This window comes from Pelecanus crispus, chromosome 10, assembly GCF_030463565.1.
Source record: "Pelecanus crispus isolate bPelCri1 chromosome 10, bPelCri1.pri, whole genome shotgun sequence".
Classification (NCBI taxonomy): Eukaryota; Metazoa; Chordata; class Aves; order Pelecaniformes; family Pelecanidae; genus Pelecanus; species Pelecanus crispus.
The window spans coordinates 14,777,751-14,798,212 of record NC_134652.1 but is presented as its reverse complement, the minus strand read 5'-3'; the positions used below and the strand labels follow the sequence as shown (position 1 = coordinate 14,798,212).

General features: G+C 45.3%; 1 protein-coding gene across 2 annotated transcripts in view; it reads right to left on the bottom strand.

Moving 5' to 3' along the window:
• The window catches only part of SH3PXD2A (SH3 and PX domains 2A), a 261,363-nt gene that overhangs the window by 65,182 nt on the left and 175,719 nt on the right, over positions 1–20,462 (bottom strand). Inside the window, exon 7 of one of the 2 annotated variants that reach the window (XM_075717611.1) lies at positions 8,039–8,086. The exons of the other annotated variant lie outside the window; for it this stretch is intronic. Within the exon in view, the coding sequence (XP_075573726.1) occupies positions 8,039–8,086 (48 nt within the window). The remainder of the gene's footprint in view (positions 1–8,038; positions 8,087–20,462) is intronic. 2 annotated transcript variants of the gene reach the window in all.

Sequence of the window (20,462 nt, the reverse complement as noted above, 5' to 3'; positions counted from 1 at the left end):
GGCCTCTGCACGCCCAAGCCCAGGCACAGACCGACTGTGCTCCGCCTGGAAATTGCCTCGAACAGTCATGAAAACCTTTAGGACATCAGGGTTTCTTAATTTGCCCTCATTTATACACTCTTCAATGTGTCAGACCAGAGCAAAAAGCACCAACAATTTCTGTCTAGGAGCCAGCGTGCCTTAATGCAAAATTATTTTACAGGTTTCCTGAATTACAGCAGCGTGTATTAGAGCAGAGCAGTTGGGCCAACAGCGTTATTATACATTTTACATATTAAGAGGCAGTTCCTGTCTCTCTAGATTAAGATGCAGATGGAAAGGGGAGACAGAAGCGGATGTACGACTTGCTGAAAGTCCCATTTCACGTGATGGGGGCAAAGCCAGGAGCAGACTCCAGGTCTCCCGAATCTCTGATGACAAATTGGCTACAAGAGACGGGAAGGAAGCAGCACGGTCTGAAACTGTCCACCAGACAAGTCAGGGGACTGACAGCCAAGCACAGGATGCTCAGCGCTACATTTCCAAACACAGCACGTTCGTATGTGTTTGGGCTGAAGATGCAAAGTGATTCTACAGACAAATAATTAGCATCCCTGCCAAGAGAGAGGTAGAGAATGCATCAGCCATTAAAACAGCATCCTGTGAAATGAAAATCCTAGAACAAAAAGCGATTAATCCCACCGTTTTCTGAAAGGAAATGCTATCACAATGCCTCCCTTTGGATCAGATTTAAGAAATCCAGAAAATAGAAGACTTCCTTGCTCCATAAGCGCGCCTCTGACTCCCCTCAGGTTATGTAGGTTAATTTTCTTTAAAGAGGAGTCATCTCCTCTAGAAGTTTGTGTTTAAGAGATTTAGCTTTTCTGTAGATAATTGAACCACAGCCAGTAGCAGGAACAGGGGGAGAAGACCGTGAACTGACAACATTGAAATTTATAATAAAAATTTTCACCGTAGCTCTTCATTCCAAATAAGCATCATGTTTCTGTTCATGACGAATCAACTTGACTTGTGTGTTCTGGTTTAATCCAATTAGCACTGGTTTATCTAGAACGTGATGAGATACTTTCCCTGTTTCACACAGCTTCCCACACAGTCCCTTCTCCAGTCCAGAATGGGGCCGCATTATCATCTTCCTCCAACCTATTTATGCAAGTAACACCTACAACCCCTACTTTGTTTTAGTTGTCTTAAGATAAATACCAGTTCTCTCACCAGAAACAAAAGCCGTCATGGCCTTACGTTTATGCATGTGCATCAGCAGAGAATTCAGTGTGTGGAAAGGCAAAAGGAGGGGCTGAACAGTGGCAAAGGGAGCAGGGGACATGCAGGAAGCTACTTGCTAAATAGACCCCAAAATGTCTTCTTTCCTCTAATCTCCTAGACAGTTTTCATGGGAGTAGAGTAAGGGAAAAACAAAACACCACAAAACACAGCATTGGCTTGGTGGCAGGATGAGCGCTCATGTGATGCACATGTCCCTGCTGGGAACTAGGAGAGGACCAGGCTGGAGCGCAGGCTGGCAAATGCCCTGCCCTCAGCCATCGAGGCCGAGCCAGGGACCATGTGCCAGGGGAACGCCCTTGCCAGGAAACCCGGAGAAGCAGCTCTTCAAATCCACCTCCGCAGCTCCGGCTCCAAGAAAAATGGGTTTACAACAGTCCCAGCAAGATAGGTTATACCTGCACTCACACATCGAAACCCAGCAGGACTTTACGATGCCATTTACTCTGTCCTGCCTTGGATAAAGTACTCACTGCAGGAGGATTTCTTTGTCACTACAGTGGCTGGTGCAACATACACAATTAAGAGACTGTTTTAACAGAAGCTTGTATAAGTGTTACAGGGTTCCTATTAAGACAAAAAGAAAAAAATGGTGATAAATTCCTCGGTCTAGGAAGTAACCAAGGTCAAACAAACTCGTTCATTTACGGCTACAGAAGATCATGCCTAGAGGATATCCCCCTTTGGAGGGGTGGGGTCCCTGTGGCTCCCAGAGTGATGCTTGCCCAGGATTAGGCACTGCACAGTGGGGAAGACTTCAGTAACAGCAAAGGAGGAAAGAAAGGAGGAAGGAGAGGAGGAAAGAAGACAGAGAAACAGCTCCTCCCAGTAATCAAAAGCCTTAAACCAGGCTACTCGGAAAATGTTTATGTTTTTACTATATTCCCTTCAGGCATAGTCAGTAGGGTAAAAAACTTTAACCCTCCTCAGCCTTCCATCCCCCACAAGCATCTTTAGATGAATTACTCCTCAGCGACACTCAGGATGCCCACAACATTGCTGGTACGTTGTGTCAGACTGCAGGTTTCCCCCCCCCCCCCAAAGAGGATTCAAAAGAACAAGACCGGCAACACCACAGAGCACAGCACCAATTACACCCACTGCCGTGGGCGCTTCCGCATCCCTGCCAATTAGTTCAGGTCTAATTTTTAACACAGGACACAGCATTGTGTCGAAGAATAACAGCCTGCTCAGTGTGAAGCACGCCAGAGAAGAGGGATGCAGAGTGGCACGAGTTCCCCAGCAAGCTCACATGCATACTGCAATGCCCCCCTGACATTACAGCCCCACTTTTTTTTTTTAAAGCCTCTTCAGCCCAGGCAGGAGAAACTGAGAGCAGAGGATAGGATAAGGCTGATGTGCCAGGTAATGTTCCCCCCTCCTCTCCGCCCCAAAAAAGCAGAATTAGTGTTTTGGTTTAGCTCCAATTTGCAAGCCCTCCCCCAGAGCAGAGCACACGATAGATCGCTGGTTGAAATAAGAGTTTGCTTGCCTCTCCGTTTCTTTTTGCCTCGAGTCCGTTTCCTGGTTAAAGTCTTGAGGATACCCCTCCTCCTCTCCATAGGGCTCCACTTTAAAATCCTCCCGCTCCTCACCTCAGCGATTCCCTTCCTGGGGCTGGGCAGAAATATCATCGGAGCTTGTCCGTGCCCCTCACAGCTGGCATTATTAAGTGACACAGTTGCACCCTGTCCCCCTCACCAGGCAGTGAGGAGGGAGCATCATTCCTCCCACTGTATTCGGAGACCGGCAACTACTGCGAAAGCCTCCTAAATAAGAGCGCAGAGCACCCGTTCCAAGCAACGTCTTCCTCCTCCTCCTGTGTTGCAACAGCTAAGACCTATGATGGTTTTGCAATAGCCAAAAATTAAAACCACCAACTGGACTCCAAAAATAAAATCATCTGGATATGGAAATCTGAGACTCCTGATCTTTGCCAGAGTACTCTGTTGTTATCAGGCTATAAACATGTCTGCTCTTTTAATCCATACAGCGCACAGGCTTTTATATTGCCCTTTTATGATTATCAATCAAGTGTTTACAGATTCAGACAAAATGAATTAGTACTGGGCTGGTCAGTGGAAGTTTTGCAGAAGCAGCCAAAACCACAGAAACGGTCAGTGAACGCCATAAGGATGATTCACAGCTGAACGACCAACTGCAGGTAGTCCAGCTCTTCCGACCTGGACACGAGCGCTGAGGACACGTGCAGGGTCTGCACGCAAGGGTGTCTGGCAGAAAACATCTCCAAGTGTCATGGCTTTCCATATGATAAAGTCAGAGCTTCGCACTTTTCTGTGCATAGGGAGGAGTAACTGTGGTAGCTTGGATCTAGAGCTGTGGTTTCTTGTTAAAGCCAATTCTTCAAGGGTAAGCCTTTACACATCTCTGGAAAACTCCTTTTGGGGAAGGAAGGGGGGGAAAAAAGAAACCCAAAAAAGAAAAAAGGAAAAAAGAATACCCAGCATAGCAGCAAGCCTACTTAAAATCCTAAAATCAGTCTACCCCCTCACAATAATCACATGCCCAGCTCTAAACACGAGGATTTTCTTCCCCTAAAAACTCTACCTTTCTTATCAGAAGGATGACATCATTATGATAAACAAACATATTAAAACTGCAAGTTTTCTTTGAGTCTTCTAGCAGTGATCTATCCCCAAGTATTTTAAGATAGAGAGCTTAGGTCTACCTGAAAACTGGTTTAAGCGTCTATTGCACACAAGATAAAAACCAGACTGCACTACGTAAAGCACACGAGATTACACAAGAGCTCACGATCTCACAGGGGTCTCAAAAAAGCAGTTCCTAAAATAACCAGTTCCTAGAGTAAGCAGTGGGATGAGACTGATGAAGCTTCCTACAGATCTCCTTGGGGACAATATGGATTCAGATCAAAACCATGTTTCTAAGCCTAGGATCTCTCCTCTATTCAGTAGGGGTTTTTTGTTTTGTTGTGGATTTTTGTTTGTTTGTTCATTCTTTTCCTTTTTGTTCTTAATGCGCCCTAAACAATCAGGCCTTTGACTCATCTCCTAGATACTCCTGCACTCCAGCCTGTCACTCTTCAGCTCCCTTCCCACTGACCAAAATTCAGGCTATATTTGCACATCAATTATTCTTGGAGGTAAAAGGCCACTCACAGCTTGTGGCTGTAGAAAAGGGGATCCATCTCCATCCCTTCTGCCAGACAGGAATCCCCCCAGTCCTAGCAGTGTTTAACTTCAGAGAACAACAGCTCTTGGTGTAGCTCTCCTGAGCTGCAAAGCTTACGGACAGAAACAAAAGTTCAGCACCACCCCTCATAACTAAAGGAATTCAGTACAAGTCCAGTCCAGTCCCCAGGTCTTTGCAATAAAACAGTACTGACAAAAATCCCTTTGCCTCATTATAGATGAAAATAAATATTTGGATAAGTTTATCAAATGGGTTATTAATACACTATAATTTCTGTAGTTCTTTCCCGAGCTCAGCCAGGTAGCTCTTTTATGAAGAGCAACGGAATTCTGTTGTGTTTTCAGAAAAGAGTTTCAAAAGCATGTGACACCCTGCTATTAGGCAGAGAGGACTGAAAGCAGAAAGGGAAGGGTTTGGATCTGACCGCTTAAATAATTCAGAAGACTCAAAGCCAGCGAAGTTCGGCATAAAACCTTGTCCAAATCCCAAAGAATGCCTGAGGATAAGACAAGGTTGAGCACCATGCACCCACTGATGGCCAGGTCAGCAAGCAAACCCTCTCACCCAAGGTTAACAGCCATGATTAATGTAAAAGAAGTTTCTCCGTAAGTGAGCATCTGTACATACACCTTCCTCAACTCCACAGTGCTCATGTGCTCTGCAAGCCTTTCAGTACATGGGGCAATAGCTTCCTTGCAGAGCAGCTAAAACTCTAGTCTTTCTTGTTATCTTTCTGGCTATATATACATGCAGAAATCTGTTCTAGGTGGTAGCTCCACCAGCTGCATTAATTCCCTGCTGGCTGCTGCTACGAACAGCTACAGAGAGCCCAAGCCAACAGCATGCATTGCCACCAAGAGGGACTGTGACCAGCAATTGTAGCAGCAGAAAATTAACCTGATGCCTGGATTCATTCCTCAGCACAAGGCATGCTTAGTATTTTCTAGCGCTTCTAAGAACCAAGATCTGGATAAGCCTTCAAGAGTTTGGGTCAAGTGGCAGCTTTAAGGTAGACTGTGGCTTCCAGCACTGAAGTACGTGCCTGATGCACAGCTAAAACCAGCAGCAAAACACAGCCCCTACGGGAAGCGTGTCAGGAACGAGCTTGGCCCATGGTAAATGGCAGGCGCTCTCTCAAGCGAGTGCTCCAGTTCAGTTCTTCCTTCTTTACAGTCCTCAGCAGCACTTCCAACAAAATCCTGACAAATGGAGAAATTCAGTGCTGACCTTTGCCAAGTGGAGCTTGTTAGGACTTTTATTTTTGATCTGCTAGGTTTTAAGACAGAGCCAAGAAAAATTAGAGGCAGGAGGGTGAAAGGGAAAAAAAAAAAAAAAAAAGAAAAAAGTGGAGTCCTCTTTCCACTCCTTCTTGGAAAGTTGGCTCTCTGAACAGTGATTCCAACCAACTAGGTTACAGGTAGCAACAGTTAAGAATACTTAAGTATTTTGCACACAAATCTGTTAAACTGCTTGGAGATTTTCACACAGCTGCTAGACAGGGTCTTTCACCAGGCTGAAGTCACCTATATACTCTGGCATTTGCCCTAGTCCTGCTCAGCAGCGCAACGCATTCACACTACGCCACATGGCACAAAGCAGATCAGCCAAGGAATTTAACAGCAGTTGGGGTGACCCAAACTAGTGCCCCACCACGGCACCTCTCAGAATCCGGGTGTATGGCACCCATCTTTTTCCAAAGTAGGAAATTAAACCACTTGCAATCCTTGGTTAGAGTCTCCATTTTGTTCATGCTCTCAGCTGGAGCCTGGGCAGCACGAAACTGGCTTCTGTTCTAGTCTCCAACCCTCAGCCTAGGACACAGATACGTACTACGTGGGTAAAGATCATATCCAAATTCAAGTCTGCTCTGTCAGCCTGCCACACTAGGATACAGCCCATGGCAGGTCTGGACTGAAGAGCAGCTGCATTGGAAACTAGGGATTCATTTGGATGAGAAGTAAACTGAAAGGCCACGTGAACTGGAACAGCATGGGGACCTAAGAACTTTCCAGATGTACCAGAAGACTTCTGAGAAGGACTATGTGTCAACATTCACCTTCTTGAGCACCATGCAATGCAATTAATCGCTTACATTTGCCCTATCATCATGCACAGATTTTTCTGAAGCCAAACTAGCAACATGCATTTAGCTAAAAGCAGTCAGCAGAAGGGAAGAAATCTGTATCTATTAAAGATTTCACTTCCTTGCCCTTCAAGAAGGATTAAAGCCTTAGCATTCAATTTGTTATTTTACATATAGTAACATGAAAGGGTCCCAACAGATGTAGAGAGTCAGAGAAGCTCAACCTCACCCCCCAGCCAGGTAATCTGAGGGCTTCTTGTCATTCTTCCCAAGCGACACCACTTCTTCTGTCTCCTCCTCAACATGTTTCTCTCCTGCTCAGTCTCATTCTGTTTCTCTGTCCAAACTCCCTGGTGACCTATCAACCATCAGGCTCCTGTGACTGAATACTTCCGATATTTCTGCACTTTTGTATCCAACTACCACCCTGAAATTAGACCAACTGTGCTAAGATCAGGCAGAACCACCCCCAGGGATATACTCAACTTCTGTCAAGGATATAGTTTCTGAAATCACAGCAGTCTTGCTTACTAAAAACCCCAGACAAGCAAGCACTCATCCACTGAGGATGGTGGGATTTTGTTCACATACTTTGAACAGAGCATGAACTGGAATATGTATCAAATCAGGTATGGAAAGCAGCAGGAGTGTTTCCATCTTTCCTTGCTTTGAGACCTACATGTGGCCTTAACTACCCGGGTGACCACGCGAGCATCCTGTACAGACACAGGAAAAATGATCATGAGCCACAGACCCTAAGTCTGAAGGAAGAAAAGACCTCTTCTCTGGTATTCCATGTCAGGTGACAAATGTTGCAGAAGAAATCCACTGGTTACTCAGGAGACATCCTGATTCCTTATACTATAAAGCTTAGTTTTTGCCTTGTGTTGGACTATTCCCCATGCCCTGACAACTCACCTAGAATTTGTTTCCCTGCTCCCTCCTCCTTCCCGACTCCTGTGACAAGGAGTCTGATGCTCCCATGAAAATTTTGCATCTTCCTCAGTCCCACGTTTTCCATACAAAATGCTTTCCACTTACTGTGGAAAAGCAAAAGAGCATTTCAGAAGAACAAGGAGCACAGTCATGTTTCTCTGCTTTACCTTGACCCACAAGATTTCGCACTTTTGCTCCTCCTCGTCTCTCCTCCATCCCACATGGGACTGCGAGAGAGCGGCTGTGCAGGTACTTAGCTGTGGCCAGGGTCAACCCACCACAAGAGGGTAAGCTGCTTTGGATGTGGCTTTGAGTTGGGCAAGGAAGATACAACACAGCAAACTACTGTCCACTGCTAGCAGCAACATCAAGGTGAGGCAGTCTGAGAAAAGCAAAGCTCTTCCTTATCAGAAATGGTGCATCATGAAAAACCAAGCAGACAACACATTCTGGATAAACACTGCCAGAGACTCACATTCAAGAACCCCAAAACCACACACAGTTTGAACTACAGGCTTCTCTTTTTAATAGCATGCAGAACACCAAGACACGAGAATTTACCTGGAGCGACACTCTTTTTTGGAGTCTCAGACAAACTGGACATCCAAACTTGAAATCCAAGAAGAGGGCAGCCATGAAAAGAGAAAGTAATTAGAGAAACAAGAAAAAAGTCATATCAGAGTTTGAAAGTTAGGTAAGACAGCTTTGAAAGAAATGTTAAGTTTTTCTTAAGAGTGGTGTTGGCATGATGGGGACTCAGTTAAATGTCAAGTCATAAGAACTACCCAGTTAATTTTTATTTTTTAGGGGACTTGCAGAACTTATGAAACTGATCTGTAGTGATCCAATTTTGAGATCTCGGAACAAGATATGCTCTGAGTTTATTCCCAGTAGGACAGGGAATGCATACCAAGAGACCGTTTGACTTAAGCCTCAGACCTGCAGAAGTATTTAACTTTGCAGCTGTTAATGATCCCCAAAAGACCAACAGGCAACTTGCAGAGACTGAGCTTAGCAAACACATGCAAGTTTCTACAAGCATTTGCGTTCTTACCCTGGAATAGCATTAAGGAAAATAACAATAGACAATAATACTCCATGGAAAAGAGTACAAAGCTCCAATAAAGGTATATTCAAAGTATAACTACGAATACCATTTTTTAGCCAATGAATATGAGGCAGAAACCTAGTTAAGGAGAAAGCTAATAGAGTTGCTACCAAAGTAAAAAGATTTCCCTCCCCCTCCATGAAATGAGGTGTAAATACTTGACTTGAGATTCTGGGAATAATCTTCAAATGTTAAGTGGCGGGTTTTTTTTTTTGTTTGTTTGAATACACTGGAAGCATGTTTTAAGAGTTAGTAGGTTTACTCCCATTTCAAAATAAGAACCAGCAAACATTCGCCTTCTGTGGGATGAGGGAGATAAGGACAGCTGTTACTTTCACATTGCCTGGGAGAAGAGACAAGGAGATGTGTTTATATGATAGGCTAAGAATTTCCTAAATTCTGACAAACAATTCCAAAATGTAATTTTAAAAACTCATTTGCAGTGGGGAACCCAGTTCTGGACCCATCAGTTTAACAGCAGAAGATACTCTTCACTCACTTGGAGAGAGGGGCAAGCTATACTGGTGGCCTTGTCTATTTGACTTGTCATTGTCTTTTGACCTGGAGAAGATCATCAAGACAGCCAAAAATCAGTAATAGACTCCTAGTACAAATGTAACTGAGAAATTGCTAGCATGATACAAAGCATAAGAAACAGCTTTCAAACCTTCCCACTGGATACCAGAGGTCCAAGAAACACATTGCTGTGTTTCCTCAGTGCTCAGGGAATGGTGAGGTTTTGAATCCTTTCTTTAAATCAGGCACACAATTTTCATTGCGTTAGAGCAAAACTGAAATTCAGATGGATTTGGTGTTTTGCTTACTTTTCAGTAAGTTCTCAATAGCGGCAGTTTGGAGAAGAACCTTAAGTCTTCTAACCATCTAACTCCCAAACCCACGCACTGCACTCTCACAATGCAGCACAAAATACACCGTGGTAAGTTACAATAATTTACTTTGGATTACCATTCAAGAAAAAAAAAAAGAAAAAGGCTCTGCATTGGTAGAGTACAACAGGAAATCATCTGGCTGAGTAACTTGTGCTCTAGTTATGGAGGGAATATACAGCTTGTTTCTGTTACAGACTCGGGGCATGCACGGGAAACGGTGTGAAGGAGTTGTTGTCAGCAACTTGTCTATTAGCTTTTGAATAGACTTCCACTGCCTTCAGGAACAGGATTCTGAACTTCAGTCAGCTGTCAGATCTTTCTCCAGACAGAAGAACCCAAATACGGCAGCAATAAATAAAGCAGATGATGTACTACAGGAACAACTGGGAAGATTTCAAACAGTTTGCCCCAATCCGAGCTGGCAAAAGGCTGATACATCCAACAATTAAAGATAGAGGGAATAAGCCGTGCTTAACACAAGCTTAGGGCTACCCTGGATCTGTCTGGCCAAGAAGAGAGGGAGTTTAAACCTAGATCCGCAGTAGCCATATCTACAAACACCTCATGTGAGATCTCAAGGAACTAAACTCACCATAAAACCCAATTCTGTTAGCTACGATTAATGTTTTTTAGTTTCTCTTTAAACTACGTATTTTTTCTCCTTGTCAAAACCATTGGTCTAAGCCAGAATAAAAGGGCCATCCAAGTATTAACTGGTAAACAATCCCACAAGTCCCCAGTGTGGACTCACAGGCCCAAGAAGCAACATAAAAGCAGGAGCACTTCTCAGCTGCCCCAGCCTGACATCAGCTATATGTGGATGAGGTTGCTTCTGAAGCAGAAGACAGCTAGCATATTTCAGCTGCTCCTGCACATCTGCTTAGCATTAAACTTCCTTCTTGGGGATTTTTTTTTTTTAATTCCAAGACATTTAAGTTCTAATTGCTACCAGCTTCTAAGAGTTCCCCCTACAAATAATAAAAATATCAGACATTAGTGATGGATTCCACTTCACAGAGAGCTCAAACGAAGAGCCGCGGAGGGAGCCAGGGTACAGGGAGGAGGTCAAAGGCCCCAGAAGCATGCTGTGCCCGAGCCAACAAAACACAAGCTTTGAACGGCCCTGGGTTTCCCCTTTAGGACAGAGTTTTACTGGAATTCTGCATGGGGCTTGGAGCCGGTTTCCAATGGGATTGGTAACGGTAAACGAACAAACCCTCGCTTCCTGCCTCTCCTCTCCCCCCATCGCCATACGGCCGAGCGCTGGCTGGTCTCAGATGACTTGGAGGTGGGGAGGGAATCTCAGTATTTGGAAGGGAAATTACAGTTGCCTGCTCAAAGCAGGCCACTCCAAAGGCAATGGCATCCCAATTCTGCTCCTAACACCAACCCCCACAGCCCCTGCTGCTGGCTTCAGCTGGAGCCAGAACAAACCTCTCCGATCAGAATTATTTTTAAAAGCTCAAAAGAAACACGGGTCTATAAATTACAGCTAAGCCACGGGGCCGAGGCGGTTGTGAAGAGCACAGAGGAGGCTCCCTGTCAGAGCCACAATGCACAGAAATAGCAGCGGAGCAGGCACATCACTGGAAGCGGCCACCGAACCCCATCCGAGCTGCCACCACGGAAGCAGGCAACGCCAAGACAGGTCGGCTGGGCTCCTCAGGTGGGGAAGGAAAGGAAGGAGTTGGGGTGGGTGGGGGGGGTGGGGGCAAAGGCTCTAAAGACATAATTAAGCTGGTTGCTGTGGTGAACGAAACACATGAAACAGATTATTTTAGATTTCACCAGAAGCTTTTCTGCTGCCAGTGAGACTGGTTTGTTTGCTGCTCCTCCCACCACTGGCAAGAGGACAGGCACCAGACTGCTGGGGACCAATGCTTTACGCTTGCGTACAGCCCCACTCATCTCATTTTAGCAACAGACTATTTATCTTATGTGCAGTTAGAGCAGAGCGAGCTTCAACGAAAACCTACAAAAGCTAGAGTCAGTCTAGAGCAGAATGCACGAGCTCAATGCTACTGAAATCCAGGAGATGCCACATTCATGGTTCACATCGGTACTGCGCATCCAGCTGGGTCCCTCATCCAGCAGGTGCAGAGAAACTCCTTCTCCACAAGCATTTTATCAGTAGCTACTGATGCAGGTTTCTTTTTGTCAGTAACATTGCTTAAAATGTTCAGTTCAATGTTGAGTCTGGCATCTGTTATTTAATACTGCTGTAAAGGCTGGAAGGAACACCCTCCTAAAGATTCACAGGTTGCACATTGCTGGGGCTATCAGGGACCTTTATAACAAACTTCTTTTTTTAAACTAGTATCTGTATAGCTGTCTAGCCTGTTAAGCTACATATTTCCCAACAATATTCTGCAGTAATTCTGGAGAATTGGATCATACTGGTTGTGAGTCTCAGTGTGGTTGTAGTTCTGGCCCTGTAGCCCTTGCCCCAAATGATTTCTGCACGTAGTTGAGAAGTTAGCATGGGCCAAAGACAAGTCCCAACAAGTGATCTGGATGTGGCTACCTTGCTTTGGAGGGTAAAGAGAGTTGAATTATACAGGCATGACTTGTTCCATGGAAGCTGCCTTCCATAGGAGATAACAGTCCTATGGTCCATTTAACTAATAAAAGACTTTTGTTCTCATGAATCCCTACCTTAAACATCACCTGAGAATACTGAAATCTCCCTGCAGCTGTTAAGGTGTACCTTAAAATACTAAGAAAAAGATTATAAGAACAAGTGCCCATGCTGAAGAGATGCTAACATCTGAAAGAGACTGCCCCTTTCCAACAGTGATCAATTCTGTAGGTCATTAGTCCTTTCCATGAGGAGGTACTCCTGGCTTAGTTATTCAAAGACCACAATGGTGAGTGCAGCTGAGCATTTTGCAGATTCATTTTCCAGACATACACCCTTCTTGTCTTAATTGGAAGGGTAAAAACAGACTAAGCAGTACAATCTTAGAGTAAACTGAAACTATACTGGCTTCCTGAGAAGTCAACAATCAGCATCCCACTCCATTTCAGAGGACTTCACTGGAGGTCCAGTAACTGGCAGCGATTCCTCAGACTGAAACTGGAGCAAAGAAATGCTTCTTCTACTCATCACTGTTCAAATAAAAGGCATTAAGAGAAGAATGGGGGTGTTCTCATCCCAACAGTGGTATTTGATAAGTCAACAAGAAGTGGGCTGACCAGACTCTTCCTTAGAAGCACCCATTTCTTAGAAGCGGCCTAGAGCCTTGTTCACTGCAATGTTCATCACGTACAGCAGAACAGAAACCAGAAATTAAGCCTTTATTTCAATCTAGATTTTGGAGGTCAAGCCTGCCAAGAAGTTGGTATAAATGAAGTGCCATGTTGTTGTCCTGGGTGCTCAGGTGGGACACCTTACTGCCCAGAGCAGGTAAGGAACCCCAGGGGGCCAGGCTCAGTCTACTCAATCCCTCCTCTGGCTCCTCCAGAGCTTCTTGCTGGGATTTTGCCTCCACTTCTCCCCTCACTGCTTCCTTTCTGCCCTCTTCAGACAAGCTGAGGAACAACCTCCTCCTCCTGACAAGGTGAGGCTGGCCATCCATACAACCAAGAGCAGGAAGCTCAATGAGGAACCCCAAAACTGTGGGGCTTGTTTCTGCTCCCATCTGCAGACAGAGCACCATGCTCAGTGTTCCCCCATACCTCTGTGAGCCATCTCCAAACCCTTCATCCCCCAGACCCATTGACCATCCTTTGTCAGCCTGTCTCCAGCTTTCCCTCCTCTAGCCCCTTCCCCTTCAGCTGAGGCTTGACACTTTGGTTAAATGAGAAGGCAATAAGCTGCAATAGTACTAGACTAGGGGAGGGAGAGAGAAACACGTGGTATTGCTAACCTCATGCAGGAATGGAAGAACTTTTATCAGAAAATTACTCTGATACAGAGCCTACGTGTAGCTCTGCAATATGGCTGTAAAGCAGCTTGAAAAGAGGAAAAATGCAGATGAGCCTTAGTCTGAATTGGAACCATTTTCACACATTCCTGGCTCACACAATTAACTCATTCATTTAGGCAGAGAACAACAGATAGCCAGAGAAATGGGAGGATGGCACAGAAAGGTTCCAAATGTTTTGATCTATTTCAAGCACTACCACTCAATGCACCCTACTGAACTGCGCCATTTATGTTTCTCCCTCTGGGCTCCAGAGGGACCTAAACAAAAGCAACATTTGTGCCCAGTGCCTGACCCAGGGTGGGCCTGGTCAGCTGTTACACTTCCTAGGTACCACAGTAACAGATTTATTTGCTACTGTGATTGCTGGGCAAGCAGCAGCCACCCCTATCCCTCACCAGAGCAGCTTAAATAAGCTTTCCTTGCTCTTATGTCTGTGGGATGCTGATGCATCATGTTTAAAGCAAGTGTTTTAAGATAGTCCTTGAAGGAATACAGAGGTATATTCAATCTTTTTTACCCACTGAGAAACTGCATTTTAAAGTAAACCTCTCATCTCTGCAGAGATATCTCCTCTTCTATATACTTGGAGCAGAACATCACCTCCACTCCCCATGCCATCTGTTCAAGAGGCAGTATCTTAAAGGGCTACCTCTTGAAAAAGATATTTAACAAGTAGATTATGAAACATGCAAATCCAGCTAAAGTGCATGAGTAAGAGGATTGGCAGCAGGCATTAAATTAGGCCTTTAATTTTAGTGCTATTCACCGAGTTCAGCCCCATCATGAACAGCCTGTGCAGGGCTTGTACTCAGGAAGAGGCGCTGCATTTGTGCAGGGGGTGAGGGCAGATGTGCTGAGCTGCAGTGATGAGCCCAGTGAGCACCTTCCCCTCCCCAGCAGAAGTGGCCGCTCCGGGAGCTGCCGGGGCTCCTCTCCTCCCTAGCACCATGCTGTAGACCAATCTCAGACCACTTCCACTTGCCACGTAAGCAGAACTGCCTGGCGTACACTAGACCCACACACACTGCTTGGAAAATGTTCACATCTGGCTTTCACGTGACTCGAGCATGCCTCAGAAATTCATCATCTGGATAACTCACTCCTGCAGGGGAGAAATCCACAACCAGAGAACCCTTTCCCAAGTCAGAACGGAGCAGTGGGGCAAGAGGATCGTGTGCTCGACAAACTGCACAGCGACATGCTCACCAGCTGCATTTCCACAGCCTCATACAATCCTTCACCCTTTCTAAAAGTACAAACGTAAAGAAAACTTAGTCCCAATTTTCTACTCTGTTTACTTCTGCAAAAGCTCATCCTAATCCCATTCACAGACCCAGAAGTATCCAGGATTGTTTAGTTTTTGTTCTGGCAGCCATAGCTCATTTTAACTCTTTCCACATGGCAAGCAAGGACTGCTTCCCACACGATCACTGTGGTACAGCCCCTGCACATACAGTTTTGTAGCAGTTCCCAGTTTTGCTGGGAAGTGCCTAGAATATCTGAACACTAATCCACATCTACAGCTGTACAAACTGAGAGCATCACCCGAGGAAAAAAAACAGCCTCCAACACTGCCAAGGAGGAGGGCTGAGAAGCCCCAGCCATTGCACTTGGAAAGTCACAGGTACATACACACACAAGGAGTCATGCATGGCTTAAAAAAAAAAAAAAAAAAAAAAAAAGCAAGAGTCAAATCCCAACTGTGAAGAAGTCGCACTGCCAAGCACAGAAAACATACTGCAGCATCGGCATGTCCAGGCAGCCTGTTTTAACTGGCAGCAGACTGAGATGGCCAATTGATGCATATGCTATATAACTCCTGCTGAACACCTTATAAGTAATGCTTCCAGCCAGTTCTGCTTAGATGAGCCACTCCATCCAGAGCTGACTGGTAAGGATTCTGCCTGTTGCACAGCCTGGACACAGGCCAGCCAGAATGTGACAGGCATAAAACCATGCACAAGGCTGGAGGCACTCAGGGAGCACTATCTTATGTGTAAGTGCTCTCAACAGCCTAAAGACATACACTCGACCATCATGTTTCCTTCTCACAATAGAGATTCAAGTTTCAGGTGCTCGCCAGCCTGAGATTAAGTTATCTAAACCACTCAGGTAAGAGGTCTGCTCCTCTCAGCCAGCCAGACCCCTCTGTGCCACGTACGGATTCCTGCAACGGCTGAGGATCATCACTCTCCACTCTAGCTCCCAAGTGCATTTCTCACCTGCCTTATTAACATGCCAGAATCAAAATCTGATACCACACAGTTCTCTGTGCAAGAGAGGAAAAACCCACGCAGGCAGTGTTACTACCATCTGCCACTGACAGACAGAGGAGGAAGGCAGAACAGGAGCAGATGGAGAATAGAGAATTCCGTAAAATCACCAGAAATGCCATTACATCCAGTAAGGTACCAACTACTTTCTTGGCACTCAGCTGAAGGCTCTCCAAGGCATTTGCAAGGGTGCATGCTGTTCTGCCATGGCTGTGCTCGAGCCACACCTCATACTTGCAGTCCTTCCCTGCCCACCCAGCCTCCCTGCCCTCCCTCCCCGACGCAGGGCTCTGCGCAGCATCAGAGCTGAACTGGAAATGACGAAGAGCACAAACACATTCCTTTCCCTAATCCTGTACCCTGTCCCCACACTTGTGTTTAAAAGGCAAGGAACAAAACAAAACCCCCACACAACACAAACAACTCTTCCTCTCTTATCCCATCTTCCTCCCACCCCAGCATATGGGCCACCCAGAAGATGACAGCGACCCTACAGTGATCCTATACATCTAACAGGCCACATGTGTCTTGTCTGCGTAAAACTGAAGCAGTGCTGAATAAAGTCGCCTATCTGCTCTTCTCTTCAGTAGCCTCAGGCAGAAGTCCAAAGCATTTCAGTTTAAACAGTGACTTTAAAAATATGGTGTACAAGGACAAGCGCAAGATCAGTTTCCTCCTGCCAGAATAGCACAGGCTGGATTTGGAGTGTGGGATTGGAGTGGACAGATTCACATCTTGACTGAAGATGCAGAACTGGATCACACACACAGAGATGCTGCAAGGAGATGAAGTCTGCCTGACTTAGCTGAAGCTCTTCCTCAAATCCCACTCTGTGCCAGTGCACCTGAGCACACAGCCAATAGCCCTCCTTTGGAAAAAACAGAGAGTGGATATTCCTTCAATTATATGAAGAACTTGTTTTGTTGGGAGTTTTTTTTTGTTTGTTTGTTTTTTAAAAAAAGAGACTTACAGGCTTGTTAAAATCAGGAAAGAAAATGAACTGTTTTGGGAATTACTGCATCAGGCAAAAGCCAATAAACTGAACAGAAGTTAGAGTTTAGCAAACTCACTAGTTGAGGAAGAATAATTCTCCATCATGAGAAGAGGAAACTCTGTCATCAAGGACTGAACTGAGGATGCACACTGAGATCATTAACTACAACCTCCTTCCAGAACCAGGCCCACGATGTACATCCCCAGTAATTATATGCTAAGGTTTGTTTCATCCTGGGTTGCTATGCTTCTGCCTACTCTATCCTCCTTTTATTACTAAATCCTTTACCCTCTTGTTTAAAAAAAAAAAAAAAAAAGCTATGTGAGAACCCAAATGTTCTGCCAGAATCTGCTGTTTTTAAATTCCACGCAGTAATTAGTACATACAGCCAAGAAGGTTAATCGTATGATGGGGGAACAGATCCTGATTTCTGATCAAGAGCAATCCTGTCAGTACATGCTTGTGATGTTACAAAATAGTGGCTGGCAAACTATCTCATCCAGCCATCCTCATCAACAGGCCAAATGGCACCAAAAAGCCAGTCCACCATCGCTGTTTCTGCACTAATTGTAGAAAACAATGCAAGGAACACAGCACGCACATGTGATTCATCAGGACACAAACAAGAGCACATGCCTCAGTCTGCAGGGATCATGTTGTACCACAGATTTCTTACAAGGATTAAGACACCAAGCCCAAGCTACGTGGTGTAAGATGTTTCTGGGACCTTGCCATGGGCTTGGACAAACTTAGATCCCCATTCACCACCTTAAAACAAACAAACAAAAAGATTTTCACCTTCCAAGCTGAAGCTTTCCTTTCAGCTGGAGTATAGGGAGAGAGACTTCAGAGACAAACACCACGAGAGCAGAAGACTCAAACTAACATTCAAGTTAAAAAACACATTCTAGCTTTGCTGCTACCACCAGGGCTAAGATTCGTTAAGCAATAACCAACTGCCTGCTTCATTACTCATGCACTCAATACAGGTTGCTCCAAGACATCTGCTGCCGTCACCACCCTGACAGAAGATGTGTTGCCTCATGCTGGGATTCACCATGTTCATTAATTGGATTTTTCAACATCTTTAGTAAAACACTCTTAGATTTGGCCCCTTTGAGAACCTGTTTAAAAGGTTCAGGCTTCCTCTGGCTGAGAGCGGAAAACTGAGACAGATTTAACATTCAACTGAGTAAGTTAAGGCATGCCCACAGCATGCTTGCAGTTGCAGTCACAGCTCTTCTAATATTAAAAGGGCATCCACCACTCCAGATGACATACCATCAATACTGCAACAACCTTAAGGCAAAGGAAAGGAGCACTGTGCCTCTCTTGGAGAGGTCCTTCCTTCTCCCTCCACTACAGCCATCTACCAACAACTATCATAAAATATCTGCCAGGGCTGGAGGCTGTATGTTCCCTCCTCTCCCTGTACCCACATGTAGCTAAATGCCTGCTGCAGAGCTATGAAGCTGGCGAAATGCTCCGTGCTCAGTTGCACCAACAAAGCTCTGTCCATAGGGTTGGCCCCTCAGTCCCGCAACAGGTAGAGACAGCTCCAGCCACGCAGCCTTGCTGGTCCAGCTAATAGCTCACACATTTGTGACCCCGTTGAATGATTAAGCATGGAAGGGCTAGCACACACCATTCATTTTCTCCATATCACCTCAAAGGAGGCAGTTCAAACTGAAGTTAAGAAAATAAAGCTTCATTTATAAAAATAAAATAAAATGTGACACATGCCATGGAGCTGTAAGTGCGGGCTAGACACGTGCAGCGTGACAGAACCAGAAAGATTAAGCTCTGAAGTGAGGAGCACAGCTCAGCCGTGAAGACAGAAAAAGCCAAAAGTTAAGCCATTTCCCTTCATAATTACAAAGGAAGCAGAAAAAATCCCAAACCCTATCCCTGATAACTCAAAGAAACAGCAATTAAGGCATCTCTCTGAAGCTGACAGAGCATGCATCCTCAGTGTGCAAGAGCGAGGAAGAGGGTTTCCCTAGTAATGAAGGATTAGGCTAAAGAAACAACTCTTGCTGTCAGCTCCACCCACAAGCCCAAGGCAGCAATCCTACAAAGTGATCAGCCATGAAGGCCCACGGTGTTGTTACAATGATCTGCTTGTTTTTTACTTGGAGGCCCCACTTCCATCATTGTTGCAACTCTCTCAACTCCACTTAATTTCCCCATTGAGGGAAAAGTGAACATTACAGATGTTTCTATAAAAAGTCTGAGAAGTAGCTTCCAAAGGACTCTGAAGTTTTTATTTACTTGCCAGCAGATACATCCTTCTTGGTTTAGGTTACAGGAGGGAAAGGAAGCAGAGATTCTTGTCTGGGTGCTGCCATATTCTGCTAGTCCAAAAATTGGATGTGGGAACCAAGTTGAAGGATAGTTCTCTCTGCTGAGGAAGCCAAGCCTCATCAGCATCCTCACTGAGGCAACACTGGCTTGGACCAAATTGTTAAGTTAATCTAAGTGCTCAATTACAGGGGCTATTTAAATAGACTTCAGCTGGCAGACTCAGCCGAAGTACAGCCAGCTTGATGCAGGCAGGATCTGATCAACTAGAAAAAGGAGACACTGCAGTACTGATGGAGCCATAAACTTTTTTTTTTTTTAAATGTTTATTCCCCCTCACTTGGAGGAGCATCCTACTGCATAGCAGCAAGGTGCCAGAGAAAGCTGCTGAGCAGCAGCTTGAAGACAGCTGTGCCCCCAGCAGCAAACAGGGCAGTCAGAGCAGTGGGAGGGAGCAAGCAGTAGGGTTTTTTTTGTGATGATTTCAGAAGGGGGTGGCCAGCAGCACTCCTGCTAGTACACACTGAAATCAGTAAGCACAAGGGCTTGGCCGCCTACAAGGTGGGTGGCAGAGATCCATGCCTTAGGCTTTGAAAGCAAAGGTTAAACAGCATCTCTTCTGCTGGGTCTGACTCCATTGTGAGCAAGGAGAACCCTCTCAGTAATTGAGGAGCACTGAGATTCAGTGTGGAAAAGCTGTGGAGCCCAGACCAACTCCCTGTTGCCACCAAACACCAGGTCCCAGATGCTTGCTTCAGCTTTATGACTGAGGATCTGACAACAACTTTGGCATGAAACCAGCCAAGAAAAATTCTCAGCAAGGGAAGAGGGCAAGATCATCTTACTCCAGGAGTCTGAAACCTGCTCTGGCCAGCAAGGGGGGGGGCTGTGTGTGTGGGGGGACACACATCTTTGGGGAGAAACATACTCCAACTGGTTTTATGAGCCACATCAGGATTAGGAGATGTCTCAAGGGTTAATTAGTTCACCACGCACAGATGGTAGCTGGTAGGGTTTGTAGAGTGGATTAACCTAATTTGTGGTTTGTAATGTACCATGCAAATATCCATTACCAGGCTTGCAGCAATTCTGCCCTTATTTTGATTTGAGGAGAGAAAACCACACAATGGATGCTTGCATAGAAGTAATGCCTATTTTGAGTGACAAATGAGTTGCTGTTCACTTGGTTAATGCGATCGACAAATTGGAGTCTGAAAAGTAATTCCTTCCCTTTTTGCTACCAAGGGTCTTTGGAAAGACCTAGACGAGACCATTTGTTGCGAGCGTGTAGAATATGCCCATGGTAACAACTCCTTACAGTTGTACTGAGGTCTCTTTGGCACTGACAGATGGTCACAGAACAACAATTCAATTGCCTGGAAATAGGAAGGCAGCTTTCTGAAGCAGCTCTGCAGCATGTCAGGTAAAGCTCCACAAATCCAAGCTAACAGCACATGTGGCAGTTGAGGCCACAGCAAACGCCCATGCCT